The 19,235-nt window shown below is 32.7% G+C and overlaps 1 protein-coding gene across 1 annotated transcript; it reads left to right on the forward strand.

Annotated features, from left to right (window-relative positions):
• The first annotated feature begins 539 nt into the window (after positions 1-539).
• Positions 540-19,235, forward strand: LOC139482381 (small ribosomal subunit protein uS9). Its single transcript, XM_071266244.1, has 5 exons — positions 540-695; positions 8,921-9,022; positions 16,089-16,185; positions 17,455-17,502; positions 19,038-19,235. Exons 1-5 carry the CDS (start codon positions 648-650, stop codon positions 19,181-19,183), a joined length of 441 nt encoding a protein of 146 aa, XP_071122345.1. The 5' UTR covers positions 540-647; the 3' UTR covers positions 19,184-19,235.

Genomic DNA, 19,235 nt, shown 5'->3' on the forward strand with positions numbered 1-19,235 from the left:
GTTTCACAACTATACTTGTTTTCATCCAACTGGGTATTTTTTTTAAGGAATCTTTGAACTTAAATGATCGTTCACTCAGAACTCAGTGTAGGTCAGTAAATACAAATTTATGTATTAAGTCTCTGTTACGAGGGGGAGGGGGCTGCTATGACATTGTAAAAAAAACCTTTCTCTGAGCAACAGCGAAAGATAAGATAGTTTAGTAATAATGGCATACAAATAAAGACTTTGAAAAGGTACGATAAAATGCGGACGTCAGAGAAAACACCGAGAACAGTTTGTATTTAGGCGGGAAAGAACTTTAATTCCAAGATGTGTTTCCAGAATTATCCTATCAAACACATGATTAGAACTTTTTATATTATACAGCAAACTGATTTATTAAAATCTATGACGATTTATCGAATAAAGTGTATTATTCAACTTTACCTTATAAATCTAAATTATATAATTTAGAGAGTATTATATTTGTCTGTGCACGTGGTTCCGTTAGCTCGATCTTTTCACTTCCGGTAATCTTTCAGGTTGGAAGCATGCCTTTTTTATCCCCTAATTTTCACCTATTTTCTTAAAATTAATCTAAACAACAAGTTAAACTTGTTGAATAAAGATATTTTTTACTATGAATAGCTTCTTTTTCTTTCAGAATGCCACCAAAAGGACCTTTACAGTCCGTTCAAGTCTACGGACGAAAGGTAAAACTAATTAATTTCATGAGCACATTCAGCACATAATTATGAAAGGGTTGTTCTAAATAAACTTTAACTAAATATACGAACCCTTACTCGATACTTACACTGGTTTCATTTGAAAACTGACTCGTAACAAAAGATAAGCCAATTATGACTCGTGGACTACAGATAAACAGCAATTAATATGCACTACAGAACAGATGATAGTCTGATACATACATGTTCAACAAATACAATACAAAAAGTATAGAAATAAGGACAAAATAAAACATGAATTTGATCACCATCAATTAACATTTCGCATCAAATTTTGGTCTCGAACTACTGTTGAAAAATCTCAAAGCTAACTAGACAGAAAAAAACGGTTTCACTTTCAGTGTTATGATGTTGTAAGAAGGCGCACACGAAAAAACAAAAACAGCCTTTGAAGATTTCATTATTATTTGGACCATATATAATAGACCAATCTCTGTCTTATTTATGAATGGGTTACACCAGGTGACTCTTAGTCAATAGACCACTTTCCAGTTCGTTGCATTTCCGTCAAAAACTCTGGTTTGAGTGAACGTCATTTGTGCGTTTAGGGGTGTCGTCACTTCCATTCCAATGTTGAGCGAGTGGTTGGAAAACTAATTCTATATTGTACGAATTATTTGGCAAATTGAAATCTCAAAATTGACAATCAGCATTGCTATCATTAGGGAATTGTCATTAAATACCTAAAGAACAACCATTATTTCTAGTTTATCCTGCACAATGACGATCACTATGACGCTTGATGAACGTAAATAGTGCAGGGATACAGGCGAACCTCTATCTGGTAAATGACGTCATAAAGCAAGCATAATTGTCGATTTTTTTCCGGTGATGGATGAACTCGAAAGTACTATTGGCAAATTATTTCCATCATAGAACAATAGGGCTCTTCAGGTTAGTTCTGCCATATTTGATAGGGGCAGATTTTCATAATGGAGGTATAAATGGTGTGAAAATGCAGAAAAACATCATAAAAACAGTTGCCTGTAAACGTGCATAGGATTTTCCATACTTTCATACTTTTTCGACCTCTTTCCTAAAAAATCTGCCCCTATCAAATATGGCCAAACTAACCATGAAGAGCCCTATTTATAACTATTTGGTAGACTTGCACAGAGGCAGATTAAGGCCCGAGCCTCCTTTTTTCTGGGAAAACATTTGGTCAATATATAGGGAATTTCCGAAGCGTGACTGGAGCCCCTCTTAGGCAGTCAGTGGACCCCCACTTATGAAATTTTTTGGATCTGCCACTGCAATCAGTGGTAATAGTAGTACATCTTACTGTGAGCATGACATTGTGAAAAAGAAAAATTACAGGAAAGTGCACAATAAAGGCCCATTTAAAGTCAGAAGACTTCAAGAAATAAAGATGTAGGTACATAGTAACTATTAAATATGCCACACATGATGAAAGTATAACTACTTCCATGGCAATGACTGTCAGTGATTACTGTTACACACTCTGATTGGCACAATTTAGTTAATGAATAAATGTACCATAAAATTTATATAGAATCAAGGAGTTGTGGTGGTACAATTGTTCAATGAGACAACCATCCAATAAAGACCTACTAGGGACATGTATGTAAGCAAGACTTTGTTTAAGTCGTACAGCTGGTCAGTGCATGAGAAACTACTTTTAAAACTTGCTGGATTCATGTTTTAAAGTGTTAGTATTTTCTGTGTTTACTGATTTAGAAGTTGTTAAGCATGTGTTCATACAGAATTTCTAGAAATAAAGAAAAGAGAACACCGATTGTAGTTTTATCTCTTACAGTAAATCACTAGAGATTCTTAATGTTAGGTCCACTCTTAAATTTAGTCTCCTAAGATGAATAAGATTTATAAGTGTCTTCAATCTAATGGAATAAATTTTTCTAGCTTTTCTAAAACATGTGCAATCTTATAACTTGAATTTTGAATAAAAGCTATGAAAAAAGTCCATTTCCTGTTTAGCTCAAGTAATTATACATTAGTTGTATAAGATAAGAAATGATTAGTTATGCATGCTAAACAACTAGAAGGAGAGAAGATGTGAAGGTTATATAACTAATAAGTAAGAGAAAAGATGACTTTTTAAACATTTTTGACTTGACCACTTCTATGCCACACATGATGATAGAATATTATATCAATGATTGTCAGTGATTGATGTTACACACTCTCTGATTGGCATAGAAGTAGTACAATGGTCAGTTGATACAAGATAATTTCAATAGCAAGACTGCATTCATACGGTGTTCCTCCAATCTTGTATAGTGCAGTCCTGAATGCAGTTGTTTTTTTCGTTTGAATTGTTTTACATTGTCAGTTCTTGGTCTTTTATAGCTGGTTATGGGGTATGGGCTTTGCTAATTGTTGAAACCTTTACAATGACCTACAGTTGTTACTTCTTGTGTCATTTTGGTCTCTTGTCAAAAGTTGTCTCATTGGCAATCATACATGTACCACATCTTCTTTTTTTATATTAACATGTTGGATCACATTTTGCAGTACATATTCAGTCAGTAGATACATGTAAATACTAAATCAAGCTTAATACATGCTTGTGGTCTATTGTATAAGTCCAAATTTAACCCCAATCTATAGTTATTGTCTTTAGTTTATGTGTTTTGGGGTTACTGTTTCATTGTCGCATACATGTAGTAAATTCTACTTGTGGTAAAAGTCAACATTTCTCGACAACAAAAATATATTCTTGTTACTTAATTTTCTAAAATATATTTGGCCAGAAGCCCATAGTTTTGTCATTAAAATGAGCTGCCGCTGTTGAGAAATAAGTCATTTTATTTTAATACCTGCATCTTTTAAACTTATGTTTGCAAATTTATACTTATGCCACACATGATGAAAGTATAACTACTTCCATGGCAATGACTGTCAGTGATTACTGTTACACACTCTGATTGGCGTACATTTTTGTAATTCAAGTTTTGATAACCTCTTCAGGAGATGTATGAATTGTTTTACTTCTTCATTAGCTTTTGATTAAGCAGGGTTATCAGAAACGTTGAGATAATTGAATAACCCATTGTTTCTATATATAAACGTGTCTGAAAAGCAGTTTTTTTGTTGCATTTGACACCACTTTTAATACCTCTCAAACAACTAGATGTACAAATTATATTATTTATTAAGATAATCATCATTTACACATATAAATATTAAGAGAAAATATAATGTGAGACCTCATTACCAATGACCGATAATAACATTTTTAGCATTTTCATTTTTTCTGGATTTTGTCTTAATAAATGGAAAGTTTCCTTTTAAAGAGTAGATACATTATCTTGGTTGAATGAGTCTTTACAAAGAAAATGTGAAGAAGCAATGACTTTCCTTTCTTGACATCCTTTCTTGGGAGTACTGAATAAAGTATATGTATTATATGAAATACTTGTGCCACACATGATAAAAGTATAACTACTTCCATGGCAATGACTGTCAGTGATTAATGTTACACACTCTGATTGGCATAGATCACAATTTGTAATCTTTAGGAAATGAATGATCTATTCTTTTCATTTTAATTGTGTTTTTAATATTTTTGATTAAACATGTCTGCCAAAGGTTTCAGAAAGGGTGCACGTGGGATTGTATCCTTTAGTTTCATTATACAAGTCACAGAAAATTACCCCCTATAATTTCAAGTTTTTAACAATTTAATTCTTAAAACATTTTGTTGCATATTGAATACATCATGTTTTTGTTTACACTCAGGCCTCTACATTAACATTTTTTCTAACTTGTCCCTTCGGACAAGTGGCAAGAAAATCAGCTTGTCCGAACTCTTAACTCACTTGTCCGAATTCATAATTGAAAATCTAACATATTGATGATTTATGGCACACACACAATAATAACACTTGGGCTTTGATTGTACCTAATAAAAGGAGCATTTGTAATGTTATATGAATACCACATCAAAATACATTTCATTATTTCAGAATGAAAGTTTTTTGGCAAAACTGTGTTCTCTGACTCAATGTCACTATCATTTGTCAATCATTAAATCATCATTTCTTCCCAAACCACTACGTTCCCCTATGGACCTATTCATTCTTTAGTAGTGGTATGGGTTAAACCAAGGATGTAAATACACCTGGCCACCTTGAACATGTATATGAGTTAACCTTTTTAATTTATTTTGATTTGTATATACATTGATATATGATCATGAAGTACATACACATTTCACTAAAAAATCTGCCTTTTTAGATTTTTTTTTTTTATCTTCAATTTTTATACGACCGCAAAATTTGAAAAATTTTTCGTCGTATATTGCTATCACGTTGGCGTCGGCGTCGTCGTCGTCCGGCGTCCGAATACTTTTAGTTTTCGCACTCTAACTTTAGTAAAAGTGAATGGAAATCTATGAAATTTTAACACAAGGTTTATGACCACAAAAGGAAGGTTGGTATTGATTTTGGGAGTTTTGGTCCCAACATTTTAGGAATTAGGGGCCAAAAAGGGCCCAAATAAGCATTTTCTTGGTTTTCGCACTATAACTTTAGTTTAAGTGAATAGAAATCTATGAAATTTTGACACAAGGTTTATGACCACAAAAGGAAGGTTGGGATTGATTTTGGGGGTTTTGGTTCCAACAGTTTAGGAATTAAGGGCCAAAAAAGGGCCCAAATAAGCATTATTCTTGGTTTTCGCACAATAACTTTAGTATAAGTAAATAGAAATCAATGAAATTTTAGCACAAGGTTTATGACCACAAAAGGAAGGTTGGGATTGATTTTTGGAGTTAAGGTCACAACAGTTTATGAATTAGGGGCCAAAAAGGGGCCCTATTAAGCATTATTTTTGGTTTTTGCACCATAACTTTAGTATAAGTAAATAGAAATCTATGAAATTTAAACACAAGGTTTATGACCATAAAAGGAAGGTTGGGTTTGATTTTGGGAGTTTTGGTCCTAACAGTTTAGGAATAAGGGGCCCAAAGGGTCCAAAATTGAACTTTGTGTGATTTCATCAAAAATTGAATAATTGGGGTTCTTTGATATGCCGAATCTAACTATGTATGTAGATTCTTAATTTTTGGTCCCGTTTTCAAATTGGTCTACATTAAGGTCCAAAGGGTCCAAAATTAAACTAAGTTTGATTTTAACAAAAATTGAATCCTTGGGGTTCTTTGATATGCTGAATTTAAAAATGTACTTAGATTTTTAATTATTGGCCTAGTTTTCAAGTTGGTCCAAATGGGGGTCCAAAATTAAACTTTGTTTGATTTCTTCAAAAATTGAATAAATGGGTTCTTTGATATGCCAAATCTAACTGTGTATGTAGATTCTTAATTTTTGGTCCAGTTTTCAAATTGGTCTACATTAAGGTCCAAAGGGTCCAAATTAAACTAAGTTTGATTTTAACAAAAATTAAATTCTTGGGCTTATTTGATATGCTTTATCTAAATATGTACTTTGATTTTTGATTATGGGCCCAGTTTTCAAGTTGGTCCAAATCAGGATTCCATATCAAGTATTGTGCAATAGCAAGAAATTTTCAATTGCACAGTATTGCACAATAGCAAGAAATATCTAATTGCACAATATTGTGCAATAGCAATTAATTTTCAATTGGAGTTATCTTTCTTTGTATAGAATAGTAGTTGATAATATATGTTGGAAATTTGCCAGACATGACTATGATGTCATTTTCTATTTTTATTTGCCAATAACTTTATGTAAATAACTTCATTGGAAATTTGCCAATATAAAATGTTGCTGATGAAGCTTTTTTTCCTTATCTTATCTAAAATGTTTTAGATAATGTATGTTGGAAATTTGCCAGACATGACTATGATGTCATTTTCTATTTTTATTTGCCAATAACTTTATGTAAATAACTTCATTGGAAATTTGCCAATATAAAATGTTGCTGATGAAGTTTTTTTTATTGTTTTATACAATAAACAATGTATATTCACTTTTACTACCAATCAATCTTTACCATTCAGTGATAACAAGCACTTTATTTTACATTTTAATATTTTATGATGTATTTAAAAGAGTAGTTATTGTTGCAAACTCCATTAGAAATTTGAATTGATATCAGTTTTGGAAAAAGGGAAACGGGGATGTGAAAAAAGGGGGGGGGGGGGGGTAAATTTTTCTCATTTCAGATTTCATAAATAGAAAGAAAATTTCTTCAAACATTTTTTTGAGAGGATTAATATTCAACAGCATAGTGAATTGCTCAAAGGCAAAAAAAAACTTTTAAGTTCATTAGACCACATTCATTCTGTGTCAGAAACCTATGCTGTGTCAACTATTTAATTTTAGATTTAAATAAGAAGAAATCTTTAATTGATTTGTAAAATCTTGACATTTGTTTTGTGTAAAAAAAACCATGTAATGTCAAAAATTTGATCACAATCCAAATTCAGAGCTGTATCACGCTTGAATGTTTTGTCCATACTTGCCCCAACTGTTCAGGGTTCGACCTCTGCGGTCGTATAAAGCTGCGCCCTGCGGAGCACCTGGTTATATCATAGATCTTATCAAATAAAACCTCTTTTAATGTATTGTTATGCATAAAAGCAAAATGAAATGAAACATACTTTAATTTAATATTTTAAAGTTTAGGTAAAACTCCATATGGAGGTGCTCCTAATTCAAGGAAGTTTATACTAAGAAGATACATTAACATTGATTTCTTTCCCCTTACTGATACCCCCTGGTCAATGGCTGCCAGCATGTTCAAATACTCCAAATCAGAGATATATTATACAAGTTTTATATGTCTCTGGTTCAATCAATGAATAATTATTTCATTTAGTATGATCAATAAAGCAATCATTCATATTTTTGGAAATGTATAAGTCTTGAATTTGATCTATTTTTATCTGACCTTGATTTTTCACTTGTCCCATCGGACAAGTAGTATGGTGAATCTACTTGCCCGACACCTGTGTCGACTTGTCCCGGACAATCGGACAAACGTTAATGTCGAGCCCTGACACTACATGTACAGTGAACCTTCCAACAAGATTTATGTATTTTTTATTTAACCCAATTCATGCCAATTTCAAGCAGAAATTTTATGCAAGAAACATACCAATGATTGAAATAAACATGTTCACCCTTTTAGTGTTCTGGATGTTGTCATGGTTTATAGTCTTTTAAGAATAGATAGTTATTCTCAAACTAAATATTTAAATAAATAAAAACAAACCTAGAAGTTCTTTTCAAGAACTACCGGGGTAACTATCCTAAAAATAAAACGACAGTTCTTTAGATGACAATTGTACAGCAGATGAAAGCTCTTAAAATACTTATGCCACACATGATGAAAGTATAACTACTTCCATGGCAATGACTGTCAGTGATTACTGTTACACACTCTGATTGGCTTAATTCAAAGTTGTCCCAAGCTTTTACTATCTAAAATATTGGATTCAGCAGTTTTTATTTTTGCTTCTTTTCATTCCTATGTGGTATTGCTTATATATATTAACCCTTAGTTATCAATTTTATAAATGTAGCTAGGGGGTCGGAAAGGAATTTTAAAGTATTAAGTCAGTATACACCATAATTTTATTTTATTTTAGAATTTCTTGTTATTTGTTTACCCAATTGCAATCATGATATAAGAAGAATGCCACACATGATGAAAGTATAACTACTTCCATGGCAATGACTGTCAGTGATTACTGTTACACACTCTGATTGGCGTAATTGAGATGTCCTACTTGCATGTCTATCTGTGACAAAATGTGATTAGGAATTCATTTTATTACTACTTCACTTTTGAATCTAAATGCATTTCTGTGATCAGTATGAAGTGCAAGTGTTGGCCCCTTCATATATAGCAGTCAAGTATTCAGTTTTAAAAATGATGGCATCAAATGAGAATGGTAATGTTTATCAAGATATAACCAAACCATTATTTTACTCAGTTAACATTCAAAACAGAAGTATACAACAGTTAGATACAGACTGGCTTATTAAAGGGCAAGTCAAAAACCCTAAATTAGAGTTATGGCCCTTATACATTTGATTATATTAAAGGGTCAGTTAAAAGCCAAAATTTAGACCCTGTCTCATTTTAAGTTGAAGGAAATTAGATGGTAGTTTACCTTTGCTGGTCTTGACATTGCATTGAACATGTGTCTATTTCCTGTTGATAATTGTGTTCTTTTCTGTCAATCAATGATTGTATAAAAATGATGTTATTGTTTATTTCAGAAAACTGCCACGGCTGTAGCTCACTGCAAGAGAGGAACAGGTTTAATCAAAGTCAATGGCAGACCTTTAGATTTATTGGAACCACAAGTTCTAAGATATAAGGTATTGTGTAAACCTATACCTACAACACTGTCACTGACATGACAAAGTTCTTCTTGAATGTCAAATAATTCTGCTGCATTATAGCTCACAGCTGTGTATCCCAAGCTCTGTCTGATCAACAAAATGTTACAAAAAATCATTTGGTCAGACAGAAATATTTAGAATTTTAGTTGACATTTATAGTAGAAAAGGTCAAATTTCTTTTCGTTCCAACAAATCCTATATCAGTTTGGCACAGACTGAACAGATCGTTAGGATTGTGCATTTCAATTAAGTTTGAGTTCAAGCAAACGGAAGGGTACTCATGATGAAACTGTGACAGTTCTGCTTTAAACTGAGATTAGCTGAGGACAATCATCACAGCGCTCTGATGGTGACCATTCAATTATACATTGTAGCAATAGGTCATGGCAGTTAAGATCTCAATAGATTAAATCCTTGCTTCATTTTCTTGTTCACGTTTAAAGTCTTTCTTTTATAGACATATATATAGATGTAATTTCTATCAAGCACGAATATTGTATCTAAATTTGCCCCAACTGGTCGACCTCTGCGGTCATATTAGGCTGAGCTAAGCGAAGCATTTTATTTTAATGATTTGGAAAATAACTTTTTCTAAATAAAAAACAAAAAGTGTTGATTGGTCCTAGTAGTTGCTGTATATTTCATTTAGGTATGACAGTCTTTACTACAAACCATTTAATTGAGTAACAAATAAAAACACAAAATAATGTAAAAGATTAATATACATGTAACATGAAACTGTTTGCAACAGATTTTTATGGTTTTCCATAATAAATTGTCATGATTGTATAGATGCTAGTGATGATACTGTGACAGTTCTGCTTTTAACTGATAATTATTGAGGACAATCATCACAGCTTTGATGGTATTATACAAAGTTTTCTCCAGATGCTGACCATTAATTATACTTGTATGCTTGACCAACGACCAACTAACTTAGTCTTAATGTTTGTTTTAGTCTTGAAAACTAGCTCCAAGTAGTTGGTAAAAATTTACAATATTAAACGAATGCCTTTAACTCATCATTGTCCTGCAAATGTTAACAAAAGACAATCCCAAAGTTTATATACATATGCATGATAAAGGCAATCTTTGGAAAAGATGTTAATTTACAAGTACATTTTAAGGCTTGTTCATATATATATATATCAAATATATCTTTGTTCTTGTCCAATATCATTTCAACACAAGTTTTACACTACAAAATTGTCTAACCGTTATATGGATAAAAATTTTAATGAAATTGCCACTTGTAGACTTACATTTTTGTTGATGTATAATTGTCATGATTGTATAGATGCCAATGATGATACTGTGACAGTTCTGCTTTTAACTGATAAATATTAAGGACAATCATCACAGCGCTCTGATGGTATTATACAAAGTTTTCCCCAGATGCTGACCAGTATACTTGTATGCTTGACCAACAACCAACTAACTCGATGTTAGTCTGTTGAAAACTAGCTTTGAGTAGTTGATCAAAATTAATAAAAAAAAAAAAAATAACAAAATGTATGCCTTTAACAAGTGATTTACACTGAAAACAGAGACCATTTATAAGTGCATTTAAGGCTTGATTCCATTAAGTAGACATCGTTATGCCCTTGGTAAATATTTGATATCATTCAAACAAAACTTAAACAATTTTTATGCTCCATTTATGGGCATTATGTTTTCTGGTTTGTGTGTCCATTTTTTGGGGAAAGACGGCTTCAAGCCGTCAATCCCCTATGGGGTTGACCAGAGTGACACTCCCTCACATCATTCATTTTGTTTTTATACATGTTATAGTGTGGGAAAACCCCCAACAAATCTTACTTAGATTGAAGAGAAGGAGACCCAGAAATGAATAGTTTGACTTTAAACACTTTTTTACACATTTCCCTTCTGTTTCTCACGAAATTATCGTATCTTGAACTCTCCTTTACACTATTTACGTTTATTTAACAATCTGGAAAAATTAGTATGACGAGATATTCTAAATATATCCAACCTACATTGTATTTTATAGTGACGTCATTCTTGGAAGAAGCAGGGATATCCTTCACCAGTTCACTGGTTATTTAAATCATACTTAGAGATCGTGCACTAATCACAAATTTGTATTTGTTAAATCTAAACATAATATTGTTTACTGTAGATGATTTAAACATCAACATGCAATACTTTAATTTGTAGGTCAACAACTTTCAAAATAAACAAAGATCGTGGGGTTACATGACACAGGGGAAAGAAACGATTTTATTACTTTTTTAGGGTCTCACTAATTAGAGACAAGAAGCGTCAAAAAGCGACAAGAAGCGTCAAGAAGACTATTTAGCGACAAGAAAAACATATTCTTCTTGTCGCTAAAATTCTTTTTGTTGTTAATTAGTGAGACCACTTGTTTCTGTAAAAATTCTGAGAATCTTCCTCCAATTCAGGAGCACCTCAATTGATGAGTAATTATCCACTAAAATAAAAGTTAAAGTATTTAAACACTTCAAATGTGACATTTCATTGGATTAGTAGTCTTCTATTAAAACAAAATTTTTGTGTACCTACATAATCATTGTAATGGTAAAAAAAAAAAAAAAAAATTTGCATTTTTATAGTTTTAACATATTTATATTTACAAATATTTCAAAATTATGATTGGGAAACAAGCTTCACACAGTTTACATCACTCATATTGGTTTTTAGCTCACCTGGCCTAAAAGGCCAAGTGAGCTTTTCTCATCACTTGGCGTCGTCCGTCGTCGTCCGTCGTCCGTCATCGTCGTTAACTTTTACAAAAATCTTCTTCTCTGAAACTACTGGGCCAAATTAAACCAAACTTGGCCACAATCATCATTGGGGTATCTAGTTTAAAAAATGTGTCCGGTGACCCGGCCAACAATCCAATATGGCCGCCATGGCTAAAAATAGAACATAGGGGTAAAATGCAGTTTTTGGCTCATAACTCAAAAACCAAAGCATTTAGAGCAAATCTGACATGGGGTAGAATTGTTAAACAGGTGAAGATCTATCTGCCCTGAAATTTTCAGATGAATCGGATAACCCGTTGTTGGGTTACTGCCCCTGAATTAGTAATTTTAAGGAAATTTTGCTGTTTTTGGTTATTATCTTGAATATTATTATAGATAGAGATAAACTGTAAACAGCAATAATGTTCAGCAAAGTAATATTTACAAATAAGTCAACATGACCGAAATGGTCAGTTGACCCCTTTAGGAGTTATTGCCCTTTATAGTCAATTTTTAACCATTTTTCGTAAATCTTAGTAATCTTTTACAAAAATCTTCTCCTCTGAAACTACTTGGCCAAATCAATCCAAACTTGGCCACAACCATCTTTGGGGTATGTAGTTTGAAAAATGTGTCCAGTGACCCAGCCATCCAATCAAGATGGCCGCCATGGCTAAAAATAGAACCTTGGGTAAAATGCAGTTTTTGGCTTATAACTCAAAAACCAAAGCATTTAGAGTAAATCTGACATGAGGTAAATTTGTTTATCAGGTCAAGATCTACCTGCCCTGAAATTTTCAGATGAATTGGACAACCCGGTTTTGGGTTGCTGCCCCAGAATAAGTAATTTTAATGAAATTTTGCTGTTTTTGGTTATTATCTTAAATATTATTATAGATAGAGATAAACTGTAAACAGCAATAATGTTCAGCAAAAAAAGATTTACAAATAAGTCAACATGACCGAAATGGTCAGTTGACCCCTTTAGGAGTTATTGCCCTTAATAGTCAATTTTTAACCATTTTTCGTTAATCTTAGTAATCTTTTACATCTTCTCCTCTGAAACTACTTGGCCAAATTACACCAAACTTGGCCAAAATCATCATTGGAGGATCTTGTTTAAAAAATGTGTCCGGTGACCCGGCCAACCATCCAAGATGGCCGCCATGGCTAAAAATAGAACATAGGGGTAAAATGCAGTTTTGGGCTTATAACTCAAAAACCAAAGCATTTAGAGCAAATCTGACAAGGGGTAAAATTGTGTAACAGGTCAAGATCTATCTGCCTTGAAATTTTCAGATAAATCGGATAACCTGTTGTTGGGTTGCTGCCCCTGAATTAGTAATTTTAAGGAAATTTTGCTGTTTTTGGTTATTATCTTGAATATTGTTATAGATAGAGATAACTTGTAAACAGCAATAATGTTCAGCTAAATAAGATCTAGAAATAAGTCAAACATGACCAAAATCGTCAGTTGACCCCTTAAGGAATTGTTGCCCATTTTATTCAATTTTTAACAATTTTCACTAATTTGGTAAATTTTTGTAAATTTTTACAAAATATTTTTCACTGTATCTAAAGGTCCAAGTTTATTATAGATAGAGAAAATTCTAAGTACCAAGAATGTTCAGTAAAGTAAGATCTACAAACACATCACTATCAGCAAAACACAATTTTGTCATGAATCCATCTGTGTCCTTTGTTTAATATGCACATAGACCAAGGTGAGCGACACAGGCTCTTTAGAGCCTCTAGTTTTAATTAGTACCTGTTTCCCTGTGATGAGAGTTGCAACTAAGAACTTTAACAATGGAAATTTAAAACTGAATAGATTTTTCAGTCCACACTTTCTAAAGAAAAAACTTTAAAATCCAAGAGTACTGTCACAAAAAATGGAAAATCGCCCTAGCCTGCAGTTCAGTGGTACACAATCAAGATTTCAAAAAATATTTGTAGTTGTTGTGAAATGACAGAATTCAGTTGAGTTTTAGATAATTAGCTATCAACTTTAATCAAATGTTTAGATTTAGAAGATGCAGATCACTTCCATTGGTCCAAATTGAATCCTAAACTAAGGAAATGAAATTACATAAACAACAATTGATTTCAATATTGTCAACCTTTCTACATGTTCTAGCGGTTCTCTTTTTCATTCTTCATATGTAAACTATCAAAAGATACCCCCCCCCCCCCCCCCCCTTTCCAAAAACATAATAAAATAGAAACAAGGGCCGTCTTTCCCCTCAGAGCTATTCAGCTCTTTGATTTTGTTCGTCTGTTCGTCCCTTGGTCTGTCCTGCTCCATTAAGAAGTTTTTGGTCAAGGTAGTTTTTGATAAGTTGAAGTCCAATCAACTTGAAACTTAGTACACATGTTCCCTATGATATGAACTTTCTTATTTTAATACCAAATTAGAGATTTTACCCCATTTTCATGGTCCACTGAACATAGAAAGTGATAGTGTGGATGGGGCATCCATGTACTAGGGACACATTCTTGTTATCTTTTATCTCATCAATATATGGACACTTGTAGACATGTTGTATTGCTGGGGCCCGGTCAGATGAAGTGCAGAAGTCTAGGGAAATGTTGTAGCTTGTCAACCAGGTTGTATTTTTTGTACACTTTGTAAACATAACAATAGATACATGTATGAAGTTAAAATTAATTGTGCAATTCACCCTGTTCAAAAATTATATTTTCTTTGATTTAAATCATTTTAATAGATAAGACTGAAGATTTGTATGTTTATCTGTATGATGATACTGTGACAGTTCTGCTTTTAACTGATAATTATTGAGGACAATCATCACAGCGCTCTGATGGTATCATACAAAGTTTTTTTCTGGTGTTGAGTTGTAATACGCAGTATGCACTTAACCACCAACCTGGGTAGTGGCCATGGGGGTATAAAACAATTTTTCATACAATAATACATTACAAATTTGAATACAACTGTTGAGATTGGTCATTCTGGGAAATCCCCCATGTATTAAATTCTGGAATATCCCTGTCAAGTTAAATTTGTAGGTGAACGTCTTTTCAATTGTCCCTTTTGTTAAATGAAAACCAGGACACGAATGATATAAAATTTAGGTTGGGGTTGTTAACTTGATGCATGTATGAACTATGATGCAAAAAGCATTCACTGACTGCTCTACACTCTCTCTAGGCATTGAAGTTATTTCTAATTTTTACTTGCATATGACTTGCTGAGTTTTAAAAGTCATCTATGCATGTGTTAATTAAACTATTTAACTGAAGTCGACTGTATCTGTGACAGTATTGTATTACAAGTTACTTAAAATGCTTAAAGTATAAACATCAGAAATCATAATAAATCATACAAATCTGTCATACTGTCATTCTGTTTAAATTTATTCCTTCCAATTTAGAATGGGTTACAGGACTCTGAAAATTTGTATGTTTATCAGTATGATGATACTGTGACAGTTCTGCTTTTAACTGATAATCATTGAGGACAATCATCACAGCGCTCTGATGGTATCATACAAAGTTTTCCCCAGATTCCAGGCAGTATACTTGTACCCTTGACCAACAACCAACCAACTTAATGTTTGTTTTGGTCTGTTGAAAACTAACTCCGAGTAGTTGTTCAAAATTCACATATTAAACGAAATGTATGCCTATAACTCATCATTACCCTACAAGTGCTAAAAAAGAGCCCCCCCCCCCTTTTCCCCCCACAAAAAACCCAAACAGTTCATATACATATTACTGTGAAGTCAACCCTGTTACAATGAATTTCACATGACATGATAATTAACTATCCAATTCAACTGAACATGTCCAAAATTAAATATTTTCTGATTTATATTAGACTGAAAATTTGTATTGGTATGCTTATGATGATACTGTGACAGTTCTGCTTTTAACTGATAATTATTGAGGACAATCATCACAGCGCTCTGATGGGATCATACAAATTCTTTCATGTCCTTATACAACTAGATGTCATTACGATATCGTGAACAATATTTACAAGCATAGTCACACAAAATTTGTTAGGAATTTGTGGTGTTCTCTTTCATATCTTTTGGTATTCATTAGAACTTTGCTTCAATTTCTTCTCTTGTGTCTGTGATCATGAGATGTCCATTCTTTCATGTTGAATTGAATAGATGTAATCAGTTATAGAACAAATGCTTGATTAATTCCAAATAAGTTACATTGCAATTCTATTTCAATACAGTTTAAAAGTGTGTTATCTTTTGTGCTCTGTAGAAACTATAATGGGCAAGCTAAGACCACATGATGAACATAGAGTTAAATTATTTGAATATCATTAATTTCAGCTCCAGGAACCAGTTTTACTGCTAGGAAAAGAGAAGTTTGCTGGAGTTGACATCAGAGTCAGAGTTAAAGGTGGTGGACATATTGCACAGATATATGGTACGTTTATATTAGGGTCAAAATATTGCTCGTTTTAAAAAAACAATTCTCAATACTCAGAAATAGGACACATATTGGAAGGTTGAAAAAAAGTCCAGAAAACAAAATCTTTTATTTCTCTATACAACCTACAAATTTTTTTGGAATAGTGAATGTTTACCTTTCCTAAATCTGAATGGAATGCTTTCCACATGACTTTAAACTAGCATCAATCAATCAAAAGATGTTGGACAGAAGAATATTGCACACTTCAATTCATTTTGTTCAATACAACTATAGACAACTAAACTATACAGTGCTTTTAAATCTTATCCAGTTGGTCAACATGTACACAATGTAGCTATGTATATATAGACAACACCATACAGTTTACAAAGATAAAAAAATAAGAAAAATAATTTTTTGTATTATATTTTATTTTACTTTCATAATTTGTTTCATGCATTTATGTAGTGCAACAAGCTATCAGTAAAATCTTTCAAAAAATTAAATTGAATTCCAACATGTAGGAGTTAGAGATTAACAATCAAGAAAAATGATTGTGATAAACCGCTTAAAGTTTTCTTGTTGTTTCCTTTTGGAAGAAAAAAATAAGTAGTATTCTCTCTGCTGTGCAATCAGAATTTTTAAATAAATAATGTGCTGAGCGCTTGATTGTCAAATAAGTTATGCAACCAAGTTTTCAAATAAGTTTTGCAACCAAAATTACTTATGATGATACTGTGACAGTTCATCTTTTAACTGAAGATTAGCTGAGGACAATCATCACAGCGCTCTGATGGTGACCATAAAATTGAGAATGGAAATGGGGAATGTGTCAAAGAGACAACAACCCGACCAAATAAAAAACAACAGCAGAAGGTCACCAACAGGTCTTCAGTGTAGCGAGAAATTCCCGCACCCGGAGGCGTCCTTCAGCTGGCCCCTAAACAAATATATACTAGTTCAGTGATAATGAACGCCATACTAATTTCCAAATTGTACACAAGAAACTAAAATTAAAATAATACAAGACTAACAAAGGCCAGAGGCTCCTGACTTGGGACAGGCGCAAAAATGCGGCGGGGTTAAACATGTTTGTGAGATCTCAACCCTCCCCTATAACTTACAGGCCAACAGAATCTAACTAAACATTTTAAAAAATTGAGCTGCGGGCCTGTACATTTAGCAGTTCAGCGTGAAGACTGGAAATAGTCTTATTCTTCAGGAAGATTGTAACTATTACAAGTCGAATACAATCAAATTAATAATGAATATTTTATTTTTCAGCTATCAGACAGGCTATCTCAAAGTCTCTTGTAGCTTACTATCAGAAATGTAAGTGGTTAATTAAATAAGCAAACACATTTTTTCGCAATGTCATTTAAAAGAAATAACAAGGAAAATTATACCAATCTACAAAACACTTTATAGAAAAACCAGATGTGATCTTATCTCAGGAAGGGTATGCAGTCTTTCTCCACATGTTGTCCTGTTAACTAAGTAGGTCAACAAAATACAAAATCTACATGAACTTGCCTGCAGAAATCGATAGTATAAGAAACAAATAAACTTTTTGAAGTATCCATGTACCCACAAAGAAAAGATAATCCATGATAAGTAGGTTAATTTTGTTGAGGTAGGTGCAGTAGACCAACTTTTACCTTCACTTCTGGGCAAGGGCAGATAACTGTTTATCTAGTCATAATCTGTGAAGGTGACAGCAAATATAAACCATAGTTAATCACAGGCTACCTATATATAGATCAGTCTGTTTCACTTCATGGTCACAAATTTGAATCGTAACTGACAACATAGACAAAGGAGTAGGTTCAGTAAGACCCCTTTTTGGCCCCAAAATATAGCAGTTTTACAAAATTACGAAATTTTTATCTTTTATCTATTTATTGGAAAGTAGAATGCTTCTGCTACATAAATATAGGCTGTTTTTTACAATACAATGTACATATATCGGGTACTGGCATCATTAAGTCATGCTAAATTACTGAAATCTTCACAATTTTAGCATTTTAGTTAAATTTTAGACGGTTTCCGTCTGAAATGAAAGTGGCCGCATTCATGTTCATTCATAATATTGAAATGTAAGTTGTATTTGATGATAATACATAACATATATAAAGGTTGAGGATGAACATGGATGCGGCCACTTTCATTTTTGACCAAAACCATCTGAAAAGTGACGTTTTTTGGCATATTTGCTAGATTTGTCATATTTAAGCTTGAATTGGAGCGTTTTTAATGACTTAATCAGTTAAAAACTTTCACAATAGTTAATCAAATCAATTGAAATAGACATTTAAGTGTTTAAAGAGTGTCAAAAATCTTTCGTCAGATGAACCTGAAATTTGAGGACTGCCAAAATCGGCCCTTACCGGACCTACTCCTTTACCTACATGTAGTTCTAGCAGTCACCTAGTTTCCCTTTCCAAATATAGTTGATTTTTTAAAATGGACATTAATAATAATATTCCAATTTTACATGTACATGTCTCTATATGTTGGTCTGAAGATTTCTGTGATATTTTGTATTTACTGTCTAATTAATGTACGAGCTAGGTCGGATAAAAAATCAACCTTTATGCAAGTGCACATATACTTGTTCATGTAGAAGACTTTTGATTGATTTTGAAAAATTCAAATATGAAATGAATGATTAATTATGGTTTGTTTTGTAGGGTTGTTATAACAATTCAATTTGCAACAGCTTATAAGATGTATTGATATTAAATTGCATAAAGTTGATTTCTCTGACACAGCTCATATATAAACAAAAGGGATAATTCATATTAAACCGTTCTTCTTTGTAACTTAATAATTATTGTTTTCTGTAATAATCGAGGTTTACATTTCAGATGTTGATGAGGCATCCAAGAAGGAAATCAAGGACATGTTGATCAGCTATGACAGGACATTATTGGTAGCAGATCCCAGACGGTGTGAGCCTAAGAAGTTTGGAGGTCCAGGTCCCCGTGCTCGTTACCAGAAGTCATACCGTTAAAATGGACATTCTTCTGGTGTACATTTATCAGTAAAAAAAAGAAAAAAATCTA

This window comes from Mytilus edulis, chromosome 7 (assembly GCF_963676685.1).
Source record: "Mytilus edulis chromosome 7, xbMytEdul2.2, whole genome shotgun sequence".
In the NCBI taxonomy this organism is placed as follows: domain Eukaryota; kingdom Metazoa; phylum Mollusca; class Bivalvia; order Mytilida; family Mytilidae; genus Mytilus; species Mytilus edulis.

Coding starts and splice junctions, on each gene's coding strand:
- LOC139482381 (XM_071266244.1), top strand. CDS start 648: ATGCCACCAAAAGGACCTTTACAGTCCGTTCAAGTCTACGGACGAAAG. Junction 9,023..16,088: donor CACAAGTTCTAAGATATAAG/GTATTGTGTAAA, acceptor CATTAATTTCAG/CTCCAGGAACCAGTTTTACT. Junction 16,186..17,454: donor ACATATTGCACAGATATATG/GTACGTTTATAT, acceptor TTTATTTTTCAG/CTATCAGACAGGCTATCTCA.